The following is a 21,939-nucleotide window of genomic DNA, read 5'->3' as shown; positions in this document are numbered from 1 at the left end:
CTCAACAAAAATATAGAGATAAATTACAGTACAAAAATATACATTAAATTAGTGAACCTTTGACCCCAAAGTTTTGGTGTTGATTTGAAACAACTTTTGCAATATTCTAACTTTAGTTTCTGTGTCTAAATAAATAGAAATCAATATTTTTGTAAATATTGAGAAGAATCTTGTAACAAATTATTCCATATCTCTAAATAAAATAATTACAACACAATTTGACAATAGAAATTCAAAGTAAATGAAAATGCCATACTGTTCTTTCCAGTGAATTGGAACATGTATGGATGAAGGAAATGAACTTCAAGGGTCTGGAGTCATCCTGCTAGAAATCAGATTTAATATTAAAAGCCTATCAACAGCAATATTAGTTAAAAATATAATCCAGAATGGGTAGGTCAGCTGTGGTCAGTTGACAGTTTAGGATATGGAAACAACAGGGGCCTGGCCATAGTTAAAGATGCAAAACAGTTTCTCAATAACTCCCTGTATTCAAAACCTCCCTGCTTTCTGAAATTTTCCATAGTTGGTGTCTCCCTGAAAAGGAATGTAGGTTTGTGTTTTTGGCTCTAAGGATTTGGTCTGTCCAGTTATGGTGATAGGGGTTATTCAAGTCTGGAGTTGGATCCAAACTTCTCCAGAGTTTGGTGTACAGGAATAGTGGTTTTGGGTCCACCCGTATTTGAAAGTTGAGTTTAATGGCAAAATATTTACCCCTGCTTTGGTCCATTAAAATAACTGAACAGTAATACATAGAATACATAGTAATACATAGATAAAGGTGGATCCATTTCAGTGATCTCATGAAGACAGATGCTGGTTAGCCAGCTAGCTGGCTTACAGTTGTATCCAGCAACAATGTTAACTTTGGCTAATGATTTGGCTACAGACATGATATGCCAAACTATGGTCAATAGCATTTAAATCAGAGGAACACATTTGTTATACAATCACTGTCTTCTCAAATATGTAACTAGCTAGAAATATTACTGTGTTTGCCAAATTCCTGTTCTACAACAGCAAGTAGTGTAGGAAAAGGTTGTAATGGCCCCGCATAGTGCAAGCATTGTGAGACTACTGTACACCACTATTACAGTTCTAGCAAAAACAAGAGCTACTTACTTCATGCCAAGTCATCTTGAATGTAGTCCCAAGGCTGGAATATGTCCAATCTGTACATGGAAAAAATGTAGTGTTAGTTTAGGAAGTTGCAACAGAACCTAGACTAGTGCTGGGTGAATACTTTGTAGTGAATAATTTATTTGATGATTTTCACCTCTCTTTGCAAATAGTCTGTGAACCTCTTAAGATAGTCTAATGTTGGAAATTATTCATTAAATACATACATACATTAATGAGTTTGTCTGAAGATAGTTAGCAAACAGTTAATTGCAATGTTCATTAGACAGTCAGCATTCAAACTTATTTTTTGACTGGATACAAAGATCACATGGCATCTTTCTATTCTCCAATTGGACAGACTTAATTCAAAGACTCTGGTTTCCAGTGTAAATACTCACGTTATCAAATTCAAAATTCACTTTCCATGAATATTCTTCAATATTTTCTTAAAAATTTCCTCTGTGAATCATTCCAGTCAGTAAACTCACCTTTGCTAGAATATTTGCAGAAAGTGAATGAGGGTCAGAAACACAGGTGTAGTGGATTCAATTAGAAATTTAAAGTTTTGTGTAAATTATTTTATAGCCCAGTGCTAATGTATTATTTATACAATTATTTTACAGCACTCAAATGTGAACAAAATGCATACCAGTACGAATGAGGAGACATGGTCTATGTACCAAAGAGTTTACAGTCTAATTTCCAACAGGACACAATGAAAAGGATGACGAAATGATAGGGAGAAGTAGTGGGCAGTAGAATACAGATTTCAGCAACTGCATGGATACAGCAAAGTCTAGGGCACAGCAGGGTAGAGCAAAATATAATTTTTTGCTTGTAAATACAATGATGAAGGTCCTTGACCCATTACTTGTAGTCATTGTGATTGAGACTTGCAAAGCCATCTAAGGGGTATCAATGCTCAATTTCCATTAACTTTAATGGGGAATTAATTTTGCTTTAATTTAATTGGGAATTGAACATTCATATCGCCTTTTGTCCTCTGGCAGAAATATAAGGGATGAGGCCTTGTGGAGAAGCTCAGGAAGGATGTTCCATGGATGGGGGTGTGTCTAGAATGTACAGACAGTCATGAGAGAAGCAAATACATGAGTTTGAAAAATAATTCTAAAAATTCTAAATATTTTTCAAATTTGAGGATCCCAGTTTGCTTCACAAAGATGTTCTCTAGTCCAGCAGTTACTAAATTGTTGATGCTTTAACTAAAAATGGGGACTACATTTTATTTTGGAGTACAAAATAATGCCAGGTGGGCTTTGAAATATTTCCTTGTTTGATTTCCATTAATTTTGCATTTTTCACCATGCTCATACAATTTTTATTTTAAAAAAACCCCGTTGTGATCAAATCGTAGCCTAATATTGATCAGCATATATGGAACATGTGAATTTCAGCTCTTGTGTTTTGTGCTCAGTGCCTGTGATCGTCTTCTCTGCTTGTTTAAAATTCGCTTTTTAGCTTTTTTTATGCACAAAAAAATCTCACCCCAGCTCTTCAAGCTGTTTCCTTGGAAAGTCAGGGCTCAGTATTCTAACCTGGAAGTGAAAAGAGAGCATATGTTGAAAGATTTGAGAAAAATTGGCATAGAAAAGGATTACCCTGTTTCTTTCCCCCCCAGACCAAATGTTTCTGAAATGACGCCCCTGCTTGCAGTCCCCACCCAGGCAGCAGCTCTCCCAGATGAGGTAAGGGAAGTCACCCTCTAGCTGAGCCAGTAAGAACTGTGTTAAGCTTTTCTTTGTTGGAAGTCTCTTAACTACATCACACCTGGCTATATTTCAAAGATTAATGAACAGCATCTTGTCAGATTTAATATATCGTACTGCTTTAGTTTACTTTGACGATGTAATCATAAATTCCCCAAGCCGTGAACTACACCTTAAGGACCTGCATGGAGTTCTAAGGAGAAGTAAAGAAACAAGAATGACCATAAAATGTGAAAAGTGCCAGTTTTAATAAAAAACCTGTAAATTTTCTAGGACATTAGGTTTCAAAAGAAGGATTACCCATAGACTAAACAGAGTGAAGTCATAAAAATTTAAAGACACCACAAAACATAACAAAAATAAGATCCCTTTTAGGTATGACAGAATACTAAAGTAAAGGAAATTTAGACTAAATTGTGCCACCCAAGCAGAGCCATTAATTAATCTAATGAGAAAATATGTTCCATTTCCATGGGCCTAAGCATGTCAGGAAGCATCTGACATTTTTAAAAGAAAAAAAAATAGCATTCACTACAGCAATCCAAAAATGTCCAGATTTTAGTTTGGCCATTCACACAGATACATCTTGAATGCAGGCTAAACAAGGGAGACAAAGAAAACAACACATTAAGTGTGCCAAATGTGTAATATAACATGAACAGATTTCTTGTTAGCCATCTTTATGCAATGGCATCTGATGCACAGCTTGCACACTCACCAATAGGTGAAAAAAACCTGTTATATCACACTAGCCGTATTACAGGTGCAAAGGTATTTTTCACTCAAGATCAGCCTCTTCAGTTATTTACTCATTTGCGTAACTTGAAGTACGTAAGCAGTCCCCATTGAGGTCAATGAAATTACTCAGGTGTTTAAAGTTAAGCATGTGTGTAAAAAATTTGCAGGATTAAAAAACTAGCCCCTGTTTTCAGTGCCGGATAATGTTGTTCTTTCCTTTTCAAAAACAAAACACCTCCACCCCAAACTAAACCCCAAAGCCTACATATTGGGCTGAACTTCTCATTCTTTTCTTTGCCCAGAAATAAACTGTTTTAGGGTAATCTGAATTAAAAAAAAATTATTTCAGGCACAGTAGGAACTTGGGCCATTTTCTTTCATTTCTCATCAGTGGTATGTTGGCCAGTTGGTCCATGAAACCAGATCCAAAGAACCCCCAAGTGAAAGATCTTTCATCAGGAATCATTTGTAATTCCTTTCTTTGGAAGGGTGCATGTCCCTGGCTGACATCAGGACTGTTATGAAGCATGTCTTACAGACTTGACCACCTTCTACAGACATGGTATTACACTTAACACTATATTGGTGAATTTCCAAACTGAATTCAACTGTGGTCCAGAAAAAAATTCACAAAATGACCCCAAAAGGCAATCAAGCCTTGGTACAGAGTGACTAATCCATGTCACCCTATATTTAACATTGCTCTGAGTCTTAATTATTTTATTAATTGTTCTATTAAAAATATCACTTAGAAGAGGCCCTGGTCAGTAGTGGGACACCATACAAGTAGACATGATCCCTGCTCTGAATAGTTTATAAGGTTGCCAATTTTGGTTGGCTGTATTCCTGGAGGTTTCATTGCATGATGTTATCTTTAATTAAAGATTAATCTTTAATTCCTGGAGACTCCAGTACAATCCTGGAGGGTTGGCAGCCCAAAGTGTTTACAATCTAATTTATGACAATGCACAGAAAATGAGTGTAAGAAACAGTAGGTAGATGGTAAGGGAGGATGAGAGTAATGATAAAATAATTTCACTTCTGTGTAGGTAAACTGTATGGGCAATGTTGGTTTAGAGTAATTTGAAATAAAAATAAATAAATAAAAACGATACAGCTGCAGCTCATTTTAGATTTAATTATTTGGCTGATTTCTTGTGAGTTTTGAAATTAAAAAGGGTATAGTGGCCTTTTGGATTAGTGCGGGGAAGGTATTCAGTGTGTAGGGGAAGTCTGGAAGAAAATGTGGAGTCATTTGTGGGAGAAGCAGACAAACAGGCATTCTAAGCTTGTGTCACTGAAGGAATGGGAAGATTATTATGGGCATACTTTTGGGCATACTCTGCTAACTGTGTGGTAAGATTAATGGTGAATAGACTGGTGGGGGCAAATGGGAGTAAATAGTGCAAGATGGACGTTGTGGAGAGGAAGAGAGGGTAGAATTTTCACAAGCACTCAGCATTGACCTAACTCTGCTCTCACTGAAATAAATGTTAAAACCCCAATGTCTTCAATGGGAGTGGAGCCAAGCTAGTCCATGGATGAACACTTTGAAATCTCACCAAAAGTGGGATGGAGGTGTGAGGTGGGGAGAGATTGGTGGGGTAGAGGGAGGATCTGGGAGAGGGATTCAAAGAGAGAGGTGATAATTTGAGAATACTCTAATACTGTACATGCATTTTTTTGAGTTAGTGACTTTGGTGACTTTCAAGGGTTTTGTGTTACACAAATAAATAAGATCTTTGTGTGTAGAAATCTAGATAGTCTGCAAAAGTGATTTATATTACTGAATAACTGATACACCTAGTCTGTTTTTGTCAAGAGCTTGATCCTTCAGGTTCAGCCTGGCTAATTGTCCTTCTTTTATTCTTTAGTTAGAGGTGGAATGGGCCTGCAGGCCTGGCAGCCTTTGTACAATGTCTTAGCACTACAAATTTAAAACATTGCATGTTTTGGGGCTATGTGCCCAAGGGTGCACTGTGGCCAAAAGAAAAGGAGTACTTGTGGCACCTTAGAGACTAACAAATTTATTTGAGCATAAGCTTTCGTGAGCTACAGCTCACTTCATCGTGCATTCAGTGGAAAATACAGTGGGTATTTGAGAAAGTGAAAGATTTAAATAGACACTGAGGCATATCAGAAAGTGTCAGGACCTGTTGTGCCTGGTCCAATGCCATCTTAAAGGCAAGGGGCTTGATAATATTGACTAACATTTATGTTTAGTAGAAATTTTCATCACAATATTACAAAGTGCTCTGCAAATTACAGTTTTGTGTGTGTGTATGTCTCCCTCTCTCTCTGTGTATATATTTATTTACGAATGAGTGACCTTTTGGATTAGTACATGGAAGTACATGCAATTAACACATTGCCAGTGTTTGCCCAGAAGTAGCTCATGTAATTGGTTCATGTGCTGTAATGCTTTTTAACAATGCAGTAATTGTTTTCCCAACACAAGTGCATTTAAATAATCTTTCAGTGTTTCAAAGCAAATGCAGCTATATGGCACATGTGTATATTAAATTTTGGTGCATCTGACTGGTTACTACTGACTACCTGTTATACTTGCTGTGCAGTGAATGACGCAGGGATGACTCATTGGTTGCTACTTTCACATTGCCAGGATGGTTTAATACATGCAGTTCAGTGGGCATTGAATGAAGGAGGAAAGGTCTGTGTAGAACTTTGCAGAGATGGCAGAGAGAGACTTAAATCCCAGGTCAGAAGAATTAAGAAGTAAAATACCACCACTGTATGTAGTTCAGAGTTTAGTTTTATTGTTAGTAAAATGAGGTTAAAGTAACACAAAAGTCAGGAGGTTACAACTCCACCCTGGTCCAATATCAGCTGCGGCAGTCATGCAGGTACTGGAGAAGAACCATCTTGGGATGACTGTGGTTTGGAAACTGGAAGCTGTGATTTGCAGAGAATTTATTTTGCCCATTTTGGAGGCCATACTAGGAAAAGAACCGTACAGTGAGAGGGACAGACGCATGTAAACTCTATCTTTGTCTGGTTCGTAAGAAGAGGCAACATTGAGCCTAACACTAGCAATTTCCAGACACCCAAGATAGCAGCAGCTTCCAGATTTGTAAAATGTATGTCACTCATGAAAGTAAAATGAAGATATATATTTTAGAATTAAGAGTTCCTTGAGGATTTCCGCAAAAAGAAAAGGAGGACTTGTGGCACCTTAGAGACGAACAAATTTATTTGAGCCTGAGCTTTCGTGAGCTACAGCTCGCTTCATCGGCTGCACGCCGGGGAAAATACAGCGGGGAGATTTCTATACACAGATTTATATTTCTGTAGTACTCCAAACCCACTTTCCTCCTAATAAATGATTAGTGTCCTGCTTCACTCATAGTGTTGGCTTCACCCATCACAAGACTGACAGGGCAGGCAGAGCACATGGCATTGTGACTGGGGGTTGAACGGTGACATTTCAATGAACTAAACATGTTCGTTATTGTCTTAATTTTTCAAAATGTGCCTTTGTCAAGCACATTCACAGGGTGCATCTAATCCTCTTGTTAGCTAGTTCCTGATGAAAAGTCTTAAAATAAATTCAGCGTGTTGTTGATAATGACCGCATGTAACTAAGAAGAGGAGAACCAAGAATTCCAGGAGCAGGTCAGCAACTGCACCATCTCCACTGCTGCTTCCCAAATATTCTGATTTAAGAAAGCCAAGAGTAGGGTTCTGGCACTAGCAAAACTATTGTACTGGAATGAACTTTCCACTAAGACATGACTTGTTAGGTTCACATTCAGAAATGCTAAAATTTCAAGTGAGGGGCTAAGGAAGCAATCTGATAAAGTGGGGGTGGAGAGACGGAAACCTTGCCAACATTCATGCTGAAAATTCTTTGTCTGCACCAGAGCTGGAGTACATTCTAGACAATATATCCATATTCAGATGTCAAAAAGTCTATTCAGCCAGAAGCTGACAGGATCACCACTTTGGATTTGAAAGACAAACTGTAAGTAACTGGTCAGCAGAGGTCTCAGCTTAGCTAGTCAACAGGACACTGGGATACTACTCTTTATCCTCAAAAAGAAAAGGAGTACTTGTGGCACCTTAGAGACTAACCAATTTATTTGAGCATAAGCTTTCGTGAGCTACAGCTCACTTCATCGGATGCATACCGTGGAAACTGCAGCAGACTTTATATATACACAGAGAATATGAAACAATACCTCCTCCCACCCCACTGTCCTGCTGGTAATAGCTTATCTAAAGTGATCATCAGGTGGGCCATTTCCAGCACAAATCCAGGTTTTCTCACCCTCCACCCCCCCCCCCCCCCCACAAATTCACTCTCCTGCTGGTGATAGCCCATCCAAAGTGACAACTCTTTACACAATGTGCATGACAATCAAGTTGGGCTATTTCCTGCACAAATCCAGGTTTTCTCACATCCCCCCCCACCCCCATACACACACAAACTCACTCTCCTGCTGGTAATAGCTCATCCAAACTGACCACTCTCCAAGTTTAAATCCAAGTTAAACCAGAACATCTGGGGGGGGGGTAGGAAAAAACAAGAGGACACAGACTACCTTGCATAATGACTTAGCCACTCCCAGTCTCTATTTAAGCCTAAATTAATAGTATCCAATTTGCAAATGAATTCCAATTCAGCAGTTTCTCGCTGGAGTCTGGATTTGAAGTTTTTTTGTTTTAAGATAGCAACCTCCAGCGCATTATTAAGGATCTACAACCTATCCTAAAGGATGACCCAGCACTCTCACAAATCTTGGGAGACAGGCCAGTCCTTGCCTACAGACAGCCCCGCAACCTGAAGCAAATACTCACCAACAACCGCATACCACACAACAGAACCACTAACCCAGGAACTTATCCTTGCAACAAAGCCCGTTGCCAACTGTGTCCACATATCTATTCAGGGGACACCATCACAGGGCCTAATAACATCAGCCACACTATCAGAGGCTCGTTCACCTGCACATCCACCAATGTGATATATGCCATCATGTGCCAGCAATGCCCCTCTGCCATGTACATTGGTCAAACTGGACAGTCTCTACGTAAAAGAATAAATGGACACAAATCAGATGTCAAGAATTATAACATTCATAAACCAGTCGGAGAACACTTCAATCTCTCTGGTCACACAATCACAGACATGAAGGTCGCTATCTTAAAACAAAAAAACTTCAAATCCAGACTCCAGCGAGAAACTGCTGAATTGGAATTCATTTGCAAATTGGATACTATTAATTTAGGCTTAAATAGAGACTGGGAGTGGCTAAGTCATTATGCAAGGTAGCCTGTGTCCTCTTGTTTTTTCCTACCCCCCCCCCAGAGTTTCTGGTTTAACTTGGATTTAAACTTGGAGAGTGGTCAGTTTGGATGAGCTATTACCAGCAGGAGAGTGAGTTTGTGTGTGTATGGGGGTGGGGGGGATGTGAGAAAACCTGGATTTGTGCAGGAAATAGCCCAACTTGATTGTCATGCACATTGTGTAAAGAGTTGTCACTTTGGATGGGCTATCACCAGCAGGAGAGTGAATTTGTGTGGGGGGGTGGAGGGTGAGAAAACCTGGATTTGTGCTGGAAATGGCCCACCTGATGATCACTTTAGATAAGCTATTACCAGCAGGACAGTGGGGTGGGAGGAGGTATTGTTTCATATTCTCTGTGTATATATAAAGTCTGCTGCAGTTTCCACGGTATGCATCCGATGAAGTGAGCTGTAGCTCACGAAAGCTTATGCTCAAATAAATTGGTTAGTCTCTAAGGTGCCACAAGTACTCCTTTTCTTTTTGCGAATACAGACTAACACGGCTGTTACTCTGAAACTCTTTATCCTGAAACTCCTCCCCAATATCACATCAAGGTCTCTTTACAGCAGCTAGAGCCCTCTCTGCATACCACCAATAGGTCAGCAGATATTCACTTTTGCTTATATCAGAGTTCAGCAATTTCTATTTTTTTAATTCAAATTTTTGGAAGGAAGTGTGTAATTCACCGCTGCAGGTGGAATAAACTTAAAAACACTAGCATCAGAAGGCTGTTGTTTTAAACTGAAGTCAATTTACTTTGGCAATGATATGGACAAAGCTTGCAAATACATTATTTACAGTAGCATTTTATGTGATCTAGTACAGAGAAATTACTCTGAAAAAGACCACTTGTCCAGTCTTAGATTTCTACTGTTGTCAAATTGTCCAGCAATAACTATTCCAAACAACAATCAAGCCACCTCAATATTTGTTTCCCAGTAGCCATTGCAACAAACAGTAGTTAGGGTTCTGTTTCACCAATCTTCTCAACTGTTAATATGAATTGTATTTTTCTGTTCTGAAGAATTTAGTAACATAAAGGTTGACACTAAAGATCTCTCATTCGTTCATTTCTTCTGCTAGATGAAGTGTGTGCAAAGTAGTCACTGAATAGATCTTGATAGATACACCCAAGCATCATAGCTGGGGTGTTGTGAACAACAAAACTAGCAGTGCTTTCTCTGTCTGTCATCTGTTGAGAAGATGCATGAAAGTACTCGTGTAACAAGGGCTTTCAATGCACTGGTGCCTTTGTCCGAGGCAAATATTTAAACTGTATCTATTTAAGGGGTGTTAATTCTTTCAGTAGACAATGTACATGAAGTGCAGAATGTTAGCCCTATTGCACAGGCTTTCTGTTAAAGTCACAGAGAGGGGGAGAAGCCCTCTGTCCTGAAATGTCATTCATAATGCTCCTTCCTACTATCAAGGAATGAGAGATTAACATTCCTGCCTCAAGTACGGGGGTGAGTGGGGGTGGGGGGGAAGAAGGGTCAGCTAAGTCGTATGGATCATATTTATGCATATTTGAAATGAATCGTGTCTCTTGGACACTGCTGGGCCCTTTGGAAAATCTGACCCTCATTTAGGTGCCCAAAAGGGAACTGAATGCATTTGAAAATCTGGCCCCACATCCCCCTTATCAGCATTAGCAAGATGTCTTCAGTTTAGCTGCCTAATTACAACTTATTTCATGGGTCTAGGTTTATTTTTTTTATAGAGGCCTTCTCAGCATGTCCCCACTGAAGTCAGTGGTAAAGCCCCCATTGACTTCAGTGGAGTCAGGATTTTACCTGGGGTGTCCAGGATCTGAAATATTATAAAATGGGACTGTTCCTCTGCCAGACAGTAAGTGTTTTGTCTTGCTTCCCATCCCCAGCACCGGGCTTGTTCCACCATCCCTTTCAGAATGAAGTGACTTTTAAGCAGCTCTTCGGCTTCTCTTACAGGTCCAGTAGGCAGAACAATAAACTCCTTATAAATTATCTGCTTCTGCTGCTGGGATCAAATAAAAACAGGCATCCTACATATGTCTTAGTACACTCAAAATAAAGGGGGAGTTTGTGGGCTTGTCATAAGGGGGAAAAAAATCAAGACTAACCCAATTTGTTAATTTTCACCCCAGTAGGAACCTACAGGAACACCTAGGTCTAGGGAAATATGCAAAACTCACCCAGTGTGAAGGAACTGCCAGTTCTCTAGCAAAAGGGATGAAGGAAAATAACTTGGTGCTTTATATGCCACTGTCTTCCGTCTCATCCTTTGTCTGTTTGGACTGTAGGGTCTTTAGGGGTAGGGACTGTCTCTTATTATGTGTGTGTACAGTGCCTAGCATAATGTGAACATGATTTCAGTTGGGGCTATACTGATGATAATACAAATTAATAAAACAAAGACCAATTATTCCACACAAACCAGCCATTTTCAGTCCTGAGCCTGTAGTTCTTTTTGGCAACATTCCCTTCAGAATTGAAGAGGAGTTCTGCCTCCATAAGTAGTCTAAGATTTGGCTTTTCAACAGCCACAAATATTTTTAAAGATAGAAATTACAACACACATGATTACAAACAATGCTTTTAATACTTTGTGCAGAGCCATTCCAAACATTTTACTCTGTTCTTACAACAATAATCTCTGCAAACATTTAAACGATTCCACATTAAGTGCTACCCATAGAGTATATCCATATAAGGATATACACAGTTTGAAATGTACACAGTTTGAAACCCGCTGTCTATATATGAATGAGGTGATCCCATGCAAAATGGGGGAAAAAAAAAGTCAAACGCCAAAATACCACAAATCTGCATATGACACGTAGTAATAGATAAGACATGAAAACTAACCTTATCAGGAATAATTTCAGCAGAGATCAGTAACAACAAATAAATTTCTAGTCCTAGCATTCATTTTATTAGGCATTTCAACCTGTATAATCTGAGATAAATTATAATTCTGGACTAATAACGGAAGTGAAGGGCCAACAATACTGGGTTCTATTAGATTACAGTGATTTGATTTTTTTTATCTCATAGTAAACACCATGTAATTCGAAGTGTACTCATGCCTAACTTCATAAACAAAAAGCCATACTGTAACAAAATATGTAGAATAAATACAAAGAATGCATTTCTTTTAGCATGTTTTGTAGGCATTAATGTATCATTCTGTTATGGTACATAAACAGTTACAGCAGCTTAGTATGACTCCTGTACATTATAAAAGTATTTTAATTTCTGATAGGGTAGTGGGTTTATTTTTCAAGTCAATTCAATTGTATTAAATCCCCTATGACATATGTCTTTTGCAAATACAAAAGAATCCATACACAACCTAAACCAACATCAGCATCCATATAATACATTAAAATGCCAATCAGAACTGAATAAGGGCAAAAATTGCTACAGATTTGACTACTACTAAAAAAAAGTCCAAAAAATGCTATCTTTTGAGTTGGTAATAAAATAATTTTTTTATATAAAAGAGGTAAAATCCAGTGTGTTCTGGAAAATTCTACAGTCCAAAAGATAATGAGGTAGATCTTCCAATGCTTCAAATTTACATGGGAAAAAATGAAGACGTGAAGGAACTTTTCCATAACTATTTTAAAGATAGCAGTTCCCTTGGGTTGGAATCTTAACTGAATATTTGCCTTCCATAACAGAATTTGATAACTCGTACAAATACGTTTCAAAACCATGTCCTGTCTTCAAAGAAGAAAACCAAAAGGCAAATTTAGAATCATGAATCATAGCCAGATCTTCTTGTTAGGTAATATCTGTCAGTTCTCTGTTTGAGTAGTTGATTATGTCGATTAAAAGATATTGACAATAAATGAGAAATAGAAATACCCAACCTAGTTATAATAAATTGGAGGGTCTTTTACCATGAAAATAAGGAGTACGCTGGTGGTTCCTCCATCTCCTGAAGGCAAAAATGGGGCAATCTATAATCTGGAAAAGTACAAATCTTAGACCAATATTTAAGAAAAGCATTATAAGCTCTACTAAAATGCCTCACCTTGGCATATAAAAAGAAGGTGAGGTAGAATTTAGGAGAATTAAGTGTCCTCAAAAATGTATTGAAAGATCTCTAAGGCTAAAATTTGTCCCCTAAGTCAAACTTCAGCTCCATAGAGTATCTGAGAAATTATTTTTGCATTAAAAATGCTTAGCACTCGGGCAACTCTGTTCCCGTCATTTGAGCGGGTAAAACAGAGAACCCCTTGAGCAGAGCTATGGTCCCTTTATTTTAAGTCTTTATGGTAAGGGGACCAGTGGCCAGAATGATAAAACTTTATCCCTGAATAAGTAAAAACAGAGACTTGTTCTACAGGATGGCCTTCTATCATCTGCTCAATTTGCGGAGGGTAGTTTCCAAAAATCATGACCTTGGTCTCCTTATAATTGAGAACCAGGTCTTTAGAGTTACAATAGGAGGAAAAATGAGATGATAACCAGTAGAGGCCTCTTGGAGTTTGATATAAAACAATCTATATATTGTAGAATTATTTTAATTTCCTACAGGGTAATGGGTTTATTAGATGTACCTTGATACTTTTCACCAAGATTGCTGGCCCATTTTAGTCACTTTAGTATCATTTGTCTTTATTAATGTATTCCATTTAAAAACTATTTAATCTACTGTTTGTGCATCTGTATGTACATTACTATTTCTCAGTCCAAGCATTCATAGGGGATATAGATAAAGAGTAATGTACATGCTCTATCTTATAGGGGTGTGTGTATGTATATATATATATATATATATATATATATATATATAAATATAAATTTACCTATATACACACACATAAGAAGCAATAGGTATCTCTGAACTGTGAATTAAAAGGTTGGAAATCACTAGACTGCCTGGGATATGTTTCTGTCACTTTTTTGAGTTTCAAATTTATATTAAATTCATAGATGTGAAATAGCCTTTTATAGTTTGATTTGTCCATTTCCTTTTCTCTCTGCCTCCTTGTACTGGAGTGATCAAGGTCTTCAGTCACAATTAAAAGCTGCAGCTGCACTAACAATCTTATATTTTAGCACAGACATTTTGCTCCAATTCAGATGTGTTTACACCTTTCGTTAGCTCTTTACTGCTCCACGGGCATTCTGTTTCTAACTGTCATTTAAAATCACTAAACACACACACACACACACACACAGAAAGAAAAGGAGTACTTGTGACACCTTAGAGACTAACCAATTTATTTGAGCATAAGCTTTCGTGAGCTACAGCTCACTTCAAAGCTTATGCTCAAATAAATTGGTTAGTCTCTAAGGTGCCACAAGTACTCCTTTTCTTTTTGCGAATACAGACTAACACGGCTGCTACTCTGAAACACACACACACAGGTTATTACTTCTCTGTCATTGAAAGTTAAAGCATCTTGAAGGCTATATCTGCACCTGTCATAGTGATGACCCTAAAAACACTCTCCTGAGTAAGGTTTTGCAAGGTTTGGCCCTTTCTTTTGAAACTATAGGAAGCAAATTCTACTCTCAGGCGCAAGTATGTCTTTTGGTGCAGTGAAAGTGGCCTATATATCTGTCTGAAGGCTGCATTTAGCGATAATCAGCAGTTGTGATACCTCTCCTCTGTTACAAATCTTTTTGACATCACAACATTTCAGTTTTCTTATACTGTATGTCTATAGGTTTGCCCCTGCTCCCATTGACATCAATAGCACAACTTGCATGATGTCAGAGAGTGCAAGATAAGGCCCTTAGAATTCTGTGCCTAACTGTAGTGAACTCTAGGGTCCTGATTCCACTCTGGGGTAAACTGTGAGAAACTCAGTTGAACTGAATGGACACAGACTGAAGTAAAACCAGTGTGAGAGAAGAGCCAGGGTACTTAAGGAGTCCTGATTCCTCTTCCGCTTATACTGGTGTAAATGAGGAGTAGCTCCACTGAAGTGAATATTGAAGTCTCATACTGGTCTTTCATTGATGTAAGATCAATAGGAGAGTGGAATAAGGTCTCGTTAACAAAGTGTAATAAGTGTCAACATCATTGCTAAATGATAAACTTAAAATACCAGAAACTAGTGGCAGATCAAAATCAGAATCATGTGTCTAACTGCCTCATCCCAAAGCTTTGGGAGTTCAGACATAATGGGACTCAGACTAAATGGAGGAGTGGTACAGATTCTGGAAGACAAATACCACCCAGGAGGTTTTGCAAAACCAAAACTGTGTCCTACTTTTGTCCAGTTCTATCAGAAATGTACATAGGATGTAGGCATGCCATTAAACATGAAATCAAACCAGCCCTTCCCCCAAAACAAACCAGCCCAACTCTGCTGGCCATTTTAAAGGTTCTATCACATTTACATATGTTATATTTTTACAGAAGAGTGAAACCAGGAGCTGATCTCCAAGTTAGAATTTTTTTTGTTAAAAAAAAACAACTCCTCCAAACCCTTTGCCATAATTAATTTGGTTAGAAACCTGCAAATAAATGGCAGACTTAGTGCAGCACAATTTGAAGGAAGTGGCTGTAAAGGAAAGAAAGAGAGAGAGAGAGTGCTAAATGTGTCGGTCAAAAGAGAAAAAAGTAGAGTCAGGAGAGGCTTATTAGGAGGACAGGGATTGAAAAGATGAGTTACAATGATGACAACGTATTCTTGGTAAGTTTGCAATTCCTTTCACGGGTTCTGCTGTTATTGGCAAACCACACAAGCCTCATTCATCTGGGCACATTTATTCCTAGCTTAATCCCCATGAAATCAGAGATGAATTTGGCCTGTGGTGTTTAGGATGTCATCAGAAGCCCTTTATGGACTTATGGCCTAGCAATATACAGTTGCATATACATAATTCTCTATGTAAAATTCATGTGTTATATATTATAAAAGAAATGAAAGGTAGCTGTTAATTCCAAGGCTTATAAATATGTCAGTGGGTTTTCATAACTTCTTAATAAATTACAAGAACAAACTCAAGTGGTTTATGATGTCACCAGACCCACATGCTGCACTGTACTTACAATTAAGTTGTGTACCTTGCAGGTTTCTTCTGGTTTTCTTTTTAACAGAATAGATACAGCCCATTTGTTCTTTGCACTGATATCTTCATTGCTTCCTCTCTTCCATATTGTCTTTTAACCACTTTTTTGTCCCAAGTTCTTCCTCTACTTAAGAACAAAAATGTATATATCTCTAAACTAAAAAGAACAATTGCTGCAGCAGCTATTTTTAATCAGAGATGGGGCTGAAGTAAAATCAAATATCCAAAGTTGAGCAAAGCTCAGATTTTATCCGAATCCTAACCGTGTGGCTGCCCACCCTCCCACATCACTAATGGTAGAGCTGGTTAAAAAAAATGGGGAAATGATGATATAATTAAAAAATTTATATTTGTTTCCCCTTTGATCTGTGCTTTACAGTTAGCATCCATGTCTGTTTTTAATAGTGCTTCAGTGTTTGATCACAAAAACTAGACACAGAGCAGGCTAAACCTTGTAAATAAGATTTAAAAGTAACAAACCACTTTTACAGCGCTATTTAACACCATTGATAGAAGGAAGGGAAAAATGTAAGCTCTTACTTCGTAAGCTGCAATTTAGAAATGCCATGTCACCTACACAGAGCCAAATTCCGATCTCAGATGGTTTATTAATTAGCTATATTAGTTTGTGGTCAGTTTTGGTATATATTGGTCTAGTGACAAGTGATTTTTGGTTGCCTCAATTTTTGAGTGCCAAAATTAGATACCTTAAAGTGTGGGTGCTCAGAACCTCCTGAAAATCATGCTTCGGTAAGGATGCTCAAAGTGGGCACTCAAAATCATTGATCTCTTTTGAAATCAGAGGCCATTATATTTGGTTTGCATTTAATTTTCCAAAGAAGAGAGAAGATGTAATAATAGCCAGTGATGTCTGGAAACTGACTCCTACCATGTGACTAGGAGGTCTCTAATTTTATAATCCTGAACCAAGCTATGTACCTGGGGCCAAGAAATACAGACCATTCTCTTACCAGCACTCTGGTGTGTCACACCCTTATTAAGTTATGTATAATACATCATTTAGTGGTATATTTAGTAAAATTTAGCTAAAAGTGTAGTGTGACACGTCAATATTGAACTCTGCTATTAACGAGAGCTGATCCAAAAAAAGGTTAAGTATATTTCATGAAAAACTTGATTTTATGTGATTAAAGAGTTTCATAACTTCATTTTTTGACAAAAATAATTTTGAACTAAATCTTTTGAAAAAAATTAATTTTGGGGGAGGGTAGTTATATCAACATTTTTTGTTTTAAATTTTCATCAAAAATGGCAAATTTCAAATAAACATACTTTTACAAAACATTTTGATTTACTTGAAACATATTTTGATTTTTTTTTCTCCCAGTTGAAAGCTTTCAACCAGTTCTTCTACTAACCTTTACTGAGAAGAGGGGTAAAACCACTTGTTGTATTGCGACTGTATTTTGTAAAAATGATCAGGGATATGCATTAACAAAATAAGAATTAGCACTCTACTCTGCTCTACTCTACATTTCTAATACTCTGCTGTATTGAAATGCATGTATTCTGGGCCTGTTCCTGCTGCCAGGATTGATTTGTTCTGACATTGATTTCAGTGGAAACAGAATCCAACACTTTACATGAGGAGAGAGAGAGAATTCTAAATTACATTCAATTTTATGACCTCTTAATTTAAAATATGGGGAGTGATGCATCCAGTATTAAATAACATATGTTGTTGCATTAATTTGTTCTTCTGAAATCTTAAATAAATGAAACAAATTAAAAATAAAACCATTTCCATTAGCCAATGAACTGATCCTCAAACAAATGCATTTGAAGTGTCTCCTGTGCCTTTATTCACACACATACGTATACAGACTTTGTGCAATGAAACAGGTGTCTTGTTCAATAAAATGGTCTGATTTTTTACTTTCATATTTATCTGGAAACAAAAAAAGTTTAGATACATACAGAGAACATTAGCAGCGCTCCAAGTCACATTTATAAAAGCAAATTAGATTTTATACAAATGAAACTGGTGTACATTTCAATGAATATTTTTACTCAGGCATTAATTGACTGTTTTTAACAACAAAGATTAAAAAGCCAGTCCAAAATTTTAACACTTTAATGCATTTTTAAATTATGTATTTAGTCATAAACAATTTTAAAAAAATACTGGAACAAAAATAATTTTAAAGTAGCACATGTACTTTAGATCAGAAGATGGTTTCATATATTTTATTAGCTTAAAGGACACAGAATAACACTACCTAACCAGAACTCCAGGCATGCATGTACATAAATATATTAAATTAAAAGTAATTATACACTTAAACATCCTTTTGTCTAAAAAAAAAATTAAATCCACAGATTAACAATAAATCCAACTCTATGCATTTACCACTTCATCAAGACACAACTGTTCCATTTTAAAGATATTACACATATATTTGTTAGAATTTATATGCATTATACATATATTATATATTACATAAGTGTGTATACATACATGGTCTTCAATTATAATATAATACTTTGCACTTACATAGCACTTTCCATCTAAAGAGCTCAAAGCACTTTACAAAAGTTGGCATTATCACCAATTTGCAGATCAGAAACTGAGGCACAGAGAGATTAAATTACTTGTTTAAGATTACACAGAGAGGCAGTGGCAGAATTAGGAAGGAAACCCATGCTTCTGACTCTAATTCCTTTGCTCTAAACATTAGACCATCCTGCCTGCCTAAAGAAATGACACATAGCACATCGTGGTTTGTAACCACATACTTAGACATATAAACCTATGGATTATTGTCCAGATCCAACAAAACACTTAAGTACCTGCATCACCTTAAGCACATGATTTCAGTGACACTACTCCTGTACTTAATATTACTCGAGCGCTCAGTGCATTGCTGGATAGGTGCGGTCTGTAGGTGTTAAGTAATGTACAGTAATACGATATAAAGATACTTAAACATAGTTTGAGTGGAGATATTTTCCCACATTTAAAATGCATGTACAGTATTTGATAGTTATTGTCAAAAAATATGTGGGCATAGCAGGCTGACTGGGAGAAATATTGTCTCTGATGTTAATGGTGATCATTGCAAATGCAGCAATTGAGTTTCCAGCTGTTATGACTGTTTATCTTGGTGTGAATAGGCTCTAGCTTGTACTATGCCGGGCCTGTATTACGTTTTGTGACTCCTTCTAGAAATGTCTGGACTAACTGCATTTGTATGTCATACTGACGCATCACCTTCTGATGCAAACTACTTCCTACTCTTTGTAGCAACACACATTCTCCATATAAAAAATAAAAAGAGGGTAAGGCAAACACAGCTCCTACACTCATGTGCATGCATGCACTTTCTCTAACATTTCAAGATGTCCTGGGGATCTTTGAAATTTTAAAATATTGTTATATCTGGTATTATGTCAGTTTTATTTTTATTGAAAAACTAAACAAGTGGGAAAATATCCTAGACAATGTCAAAGAAACTTAAATATTTAATGCACGGGACCACATTTGTCACTCGGAATGGGATGGATGTTTGCTTGTAGAATTTAAAATAAAAATCTCATGCAATGTGATACCATCTTGTTGACTTGAACACATTTCTAGTGTTATTTTCCAATATATTTGTTTATAAAAGTCAGTATATGTACTGTAGGTATTGTAGTACACATATGTTCAGTGCAGAGTTTTCTATTAGTATACATGGTTTGATGATCGCTAGAAATATATACAGGCCATTCAGTACAATAAAATCTATCCATTGGTCCTTTCAAACCCAACCCTGCAGTCCTCCTGTAAAGAAAACTCCTGCTGAAGTCTGTGGGAATTTTGTTTGAGTAAGGACAGCAAGTATGGTGCCTTTATGTATACAGCCCATACCAGTAATTAGTAATACCTTAGAAGTGGGCTGGGGATGGATGAGTGATCAGTCTCTTTACTATTTAGTGAAATCTCACATCATATCTAAGTCATTGCATGTTTGGTATATGTCACTACTTAGGTATGTATATTGTGCTGAAAAGTGGTGACACTGTTCTTTCCCAAGACAATGCATCAGTAATACTGCCTTGTAAGTCAGAACATTTTTTGTAAATCCACATGGAATTATTTGCAGTAATCTGATTTCTTGGAAGATCTTACTATGAATATATGTCATGTCAAATTCTACCACTGGATATGTGCATACAACACCCTTTGATGTCACCCATTGATGTGTGCATATCTACAGGCATAATTTTGCCCAGTATATTGTGTGCATGTATGCAAACACCTATGCACATGCTTAACATTATGACTGACAGTAGTCACATTGAGTCCAATGGGACTGCTCATGGTAGTAAAGTTAACTACTTGTGTGTTTGCAGGATTGGGGCCATAGATTGGATTGGAATGGTATAGCATTCTTACACCACATTTGAAAATGTGTCCAAGGTTCTAGTGAATTGTTAAGTTCAATAGATGAAATCCTGGTCCCTTTGAAGTCAATAAAACTTCTGCCATTGATTTCAGTAGATCCAGGATTTTACCTTATATGTCCAGTTGGGGTTCACTTCAGTATGTTGTTATGGTTAGCTCATAAAATGGGACCATTGGCATTTTTTTTAGTTACCTTCTTGCCTAGTTGCTGTATTCAAAAACCTAAGATAAGAACAAGTGTGTGAAAGGGGAATAAATTACTATGGGTCAATTGCTACACATTTTTTAAACAAATAAAAAATTAATATAAAAATCTGACAACAGAATAATATCCTCACATAACTGATGGCAATACCTGTAACAAAACACAAACAGGACTAGATATGCTCTGTACCTAAAAACAGGCCTGGATCTGCCGTCCTTGCTCTGGTAAAACTTTCATCAAGACTAATGACTGCCGGAACAGGCTTGAAAGGATAATGTATGCAGTGAAGTCCTGCCGCTGAATAAGTGGATATCTTCTGAGGACTAAAACTAACGTCATTGGGAGTCTTTCAGTTGACTAGAGTGGACTTTAGATCAGGCTCTCAGAGAAAGGCTAAAGTAATGGAAAGCTAAGCATTCAAGTGGTCTCCACTCTTGTTTTCATACTTATACACTCTGAAAAGTAGAGTTAGTCAAAGTTGTTTGAATAAAACATGTATTCATTGAAATATTCTCCAGTTCTCCCCTGGAAAATGATGAAAATTTTATCAAAACCCTGTTGACTTTTTCAACATTTTTTTCCCAAAACTTTTTTTTGAAATGTTTATCAAAATAGGGTTTTTTTAATCAAAAAGTAGGTTTTTGGTAAAATGGTTAAGAAAACCTGGGTTTTGGTAAATAAAGAAAATTGGTAACCATTGGTAACCATTTTGCCAATGTTTAGAATTTAAAAAATTCATTAAAAATCCCTCAAGTAGATCCATTTTGAAACCTACCAAATGGAAACAACTTTGAAATTTCAAAAATTTGTCATATTTTTCTCATTTTTGACCAGTTCTTCTAACGAGATTATATTTTTACTAATTCAATAGACTATTAGTTAACATTAATGATGATTTTAAAAATATCTAATACCTTCTTAAATACTCACACAATCAGTGAAAATTTAGCTGAGCAATATTTCTTTTTAGGCAGCATCAGTTTTCTCCCTTAGGCCCCAATCCTGCAACAGCGTATGCATGTGACTAATTTAGTACATGTGAATAGTCCTCTTCAACTCAGTGGGACTGCTCACATGTGTAAATTTACTCCGATGCTTAAGTGTTTGCAGGATTGGGGCCTCAGGCACACAGGTGTGCAAGTTAGCGTCATCCTTGTTAATCCAATGCTAGGGAAAGAGAATTGTGAGGATCCACATTCCTTCATTCTGGGGAATCCCCTTCTATTTCTCATTTGACGGTTCTGATGGCTAGACTGGAAACAATCCCCTTCGAAGCTGATGCCAGCGTTGTTTTTTGAACTACCTGACAGTTTGACTGGATAATAAACAACGGCCCAGCTCAAGCAGGTCACCTCCTTGACACAACTGAGCTTCATGATCTAAAGAGTGAGGGACATGAGACTGCTACTCCT

The 21,939-nt window shown here is 37.1% G+C and overlaps 1 protein-coding gene across 5 annotated transcripts in view; it reads left to right on the top strand.

Annotated features, from left to right (window-relative positions):
- ANAPC10 (anaphase promoting complex subunit 10) overlaps positions 1 to 21,939 on the top strand; it is a 301,742-nt gene that overhangs the window by 151,003 nt on the left and 128,800 nt on the right. The window contains exon 5 of one of the 5 annotated variants that reach the window (XM_073341259.1): positions 2,762 to 2,791. The exons of the other annotated variants lie outside the window; for them this stretch is intronic. Within the exon in view, the coding sequence (XP_073197360.1) occupies positions 2,762 to 2,776 (15 nt within the window). The 3' untranslated portion in view covers positions 2,777 to 2,791. Of the gene's footprint in view, positions 1 to 2,761; positions 2,792 to 21,939 lie in introns of those variants that run through there. 5 annotated transcript variants of the gene reach the window in all.

The sequence above is a fragment of the Lepidochelys kempii genome, chromosome 4, assembly GCF_965140285.1.
Source record: "Lepidochelys kempii isolate rLepKem1 chromosome 4, rLepKem1.hap1, whole genome shotgun sequence".
In the NCBI taxonomy this organism is placed as follows: Eukaryota; Metazoa; Chordata; order Testudines; family Cheloniidae; genus Lepidochelys; species Lepidochelys kempii.
This window is presented reverse-complemented; position numbering and strand designations above follow the sequence as displayed.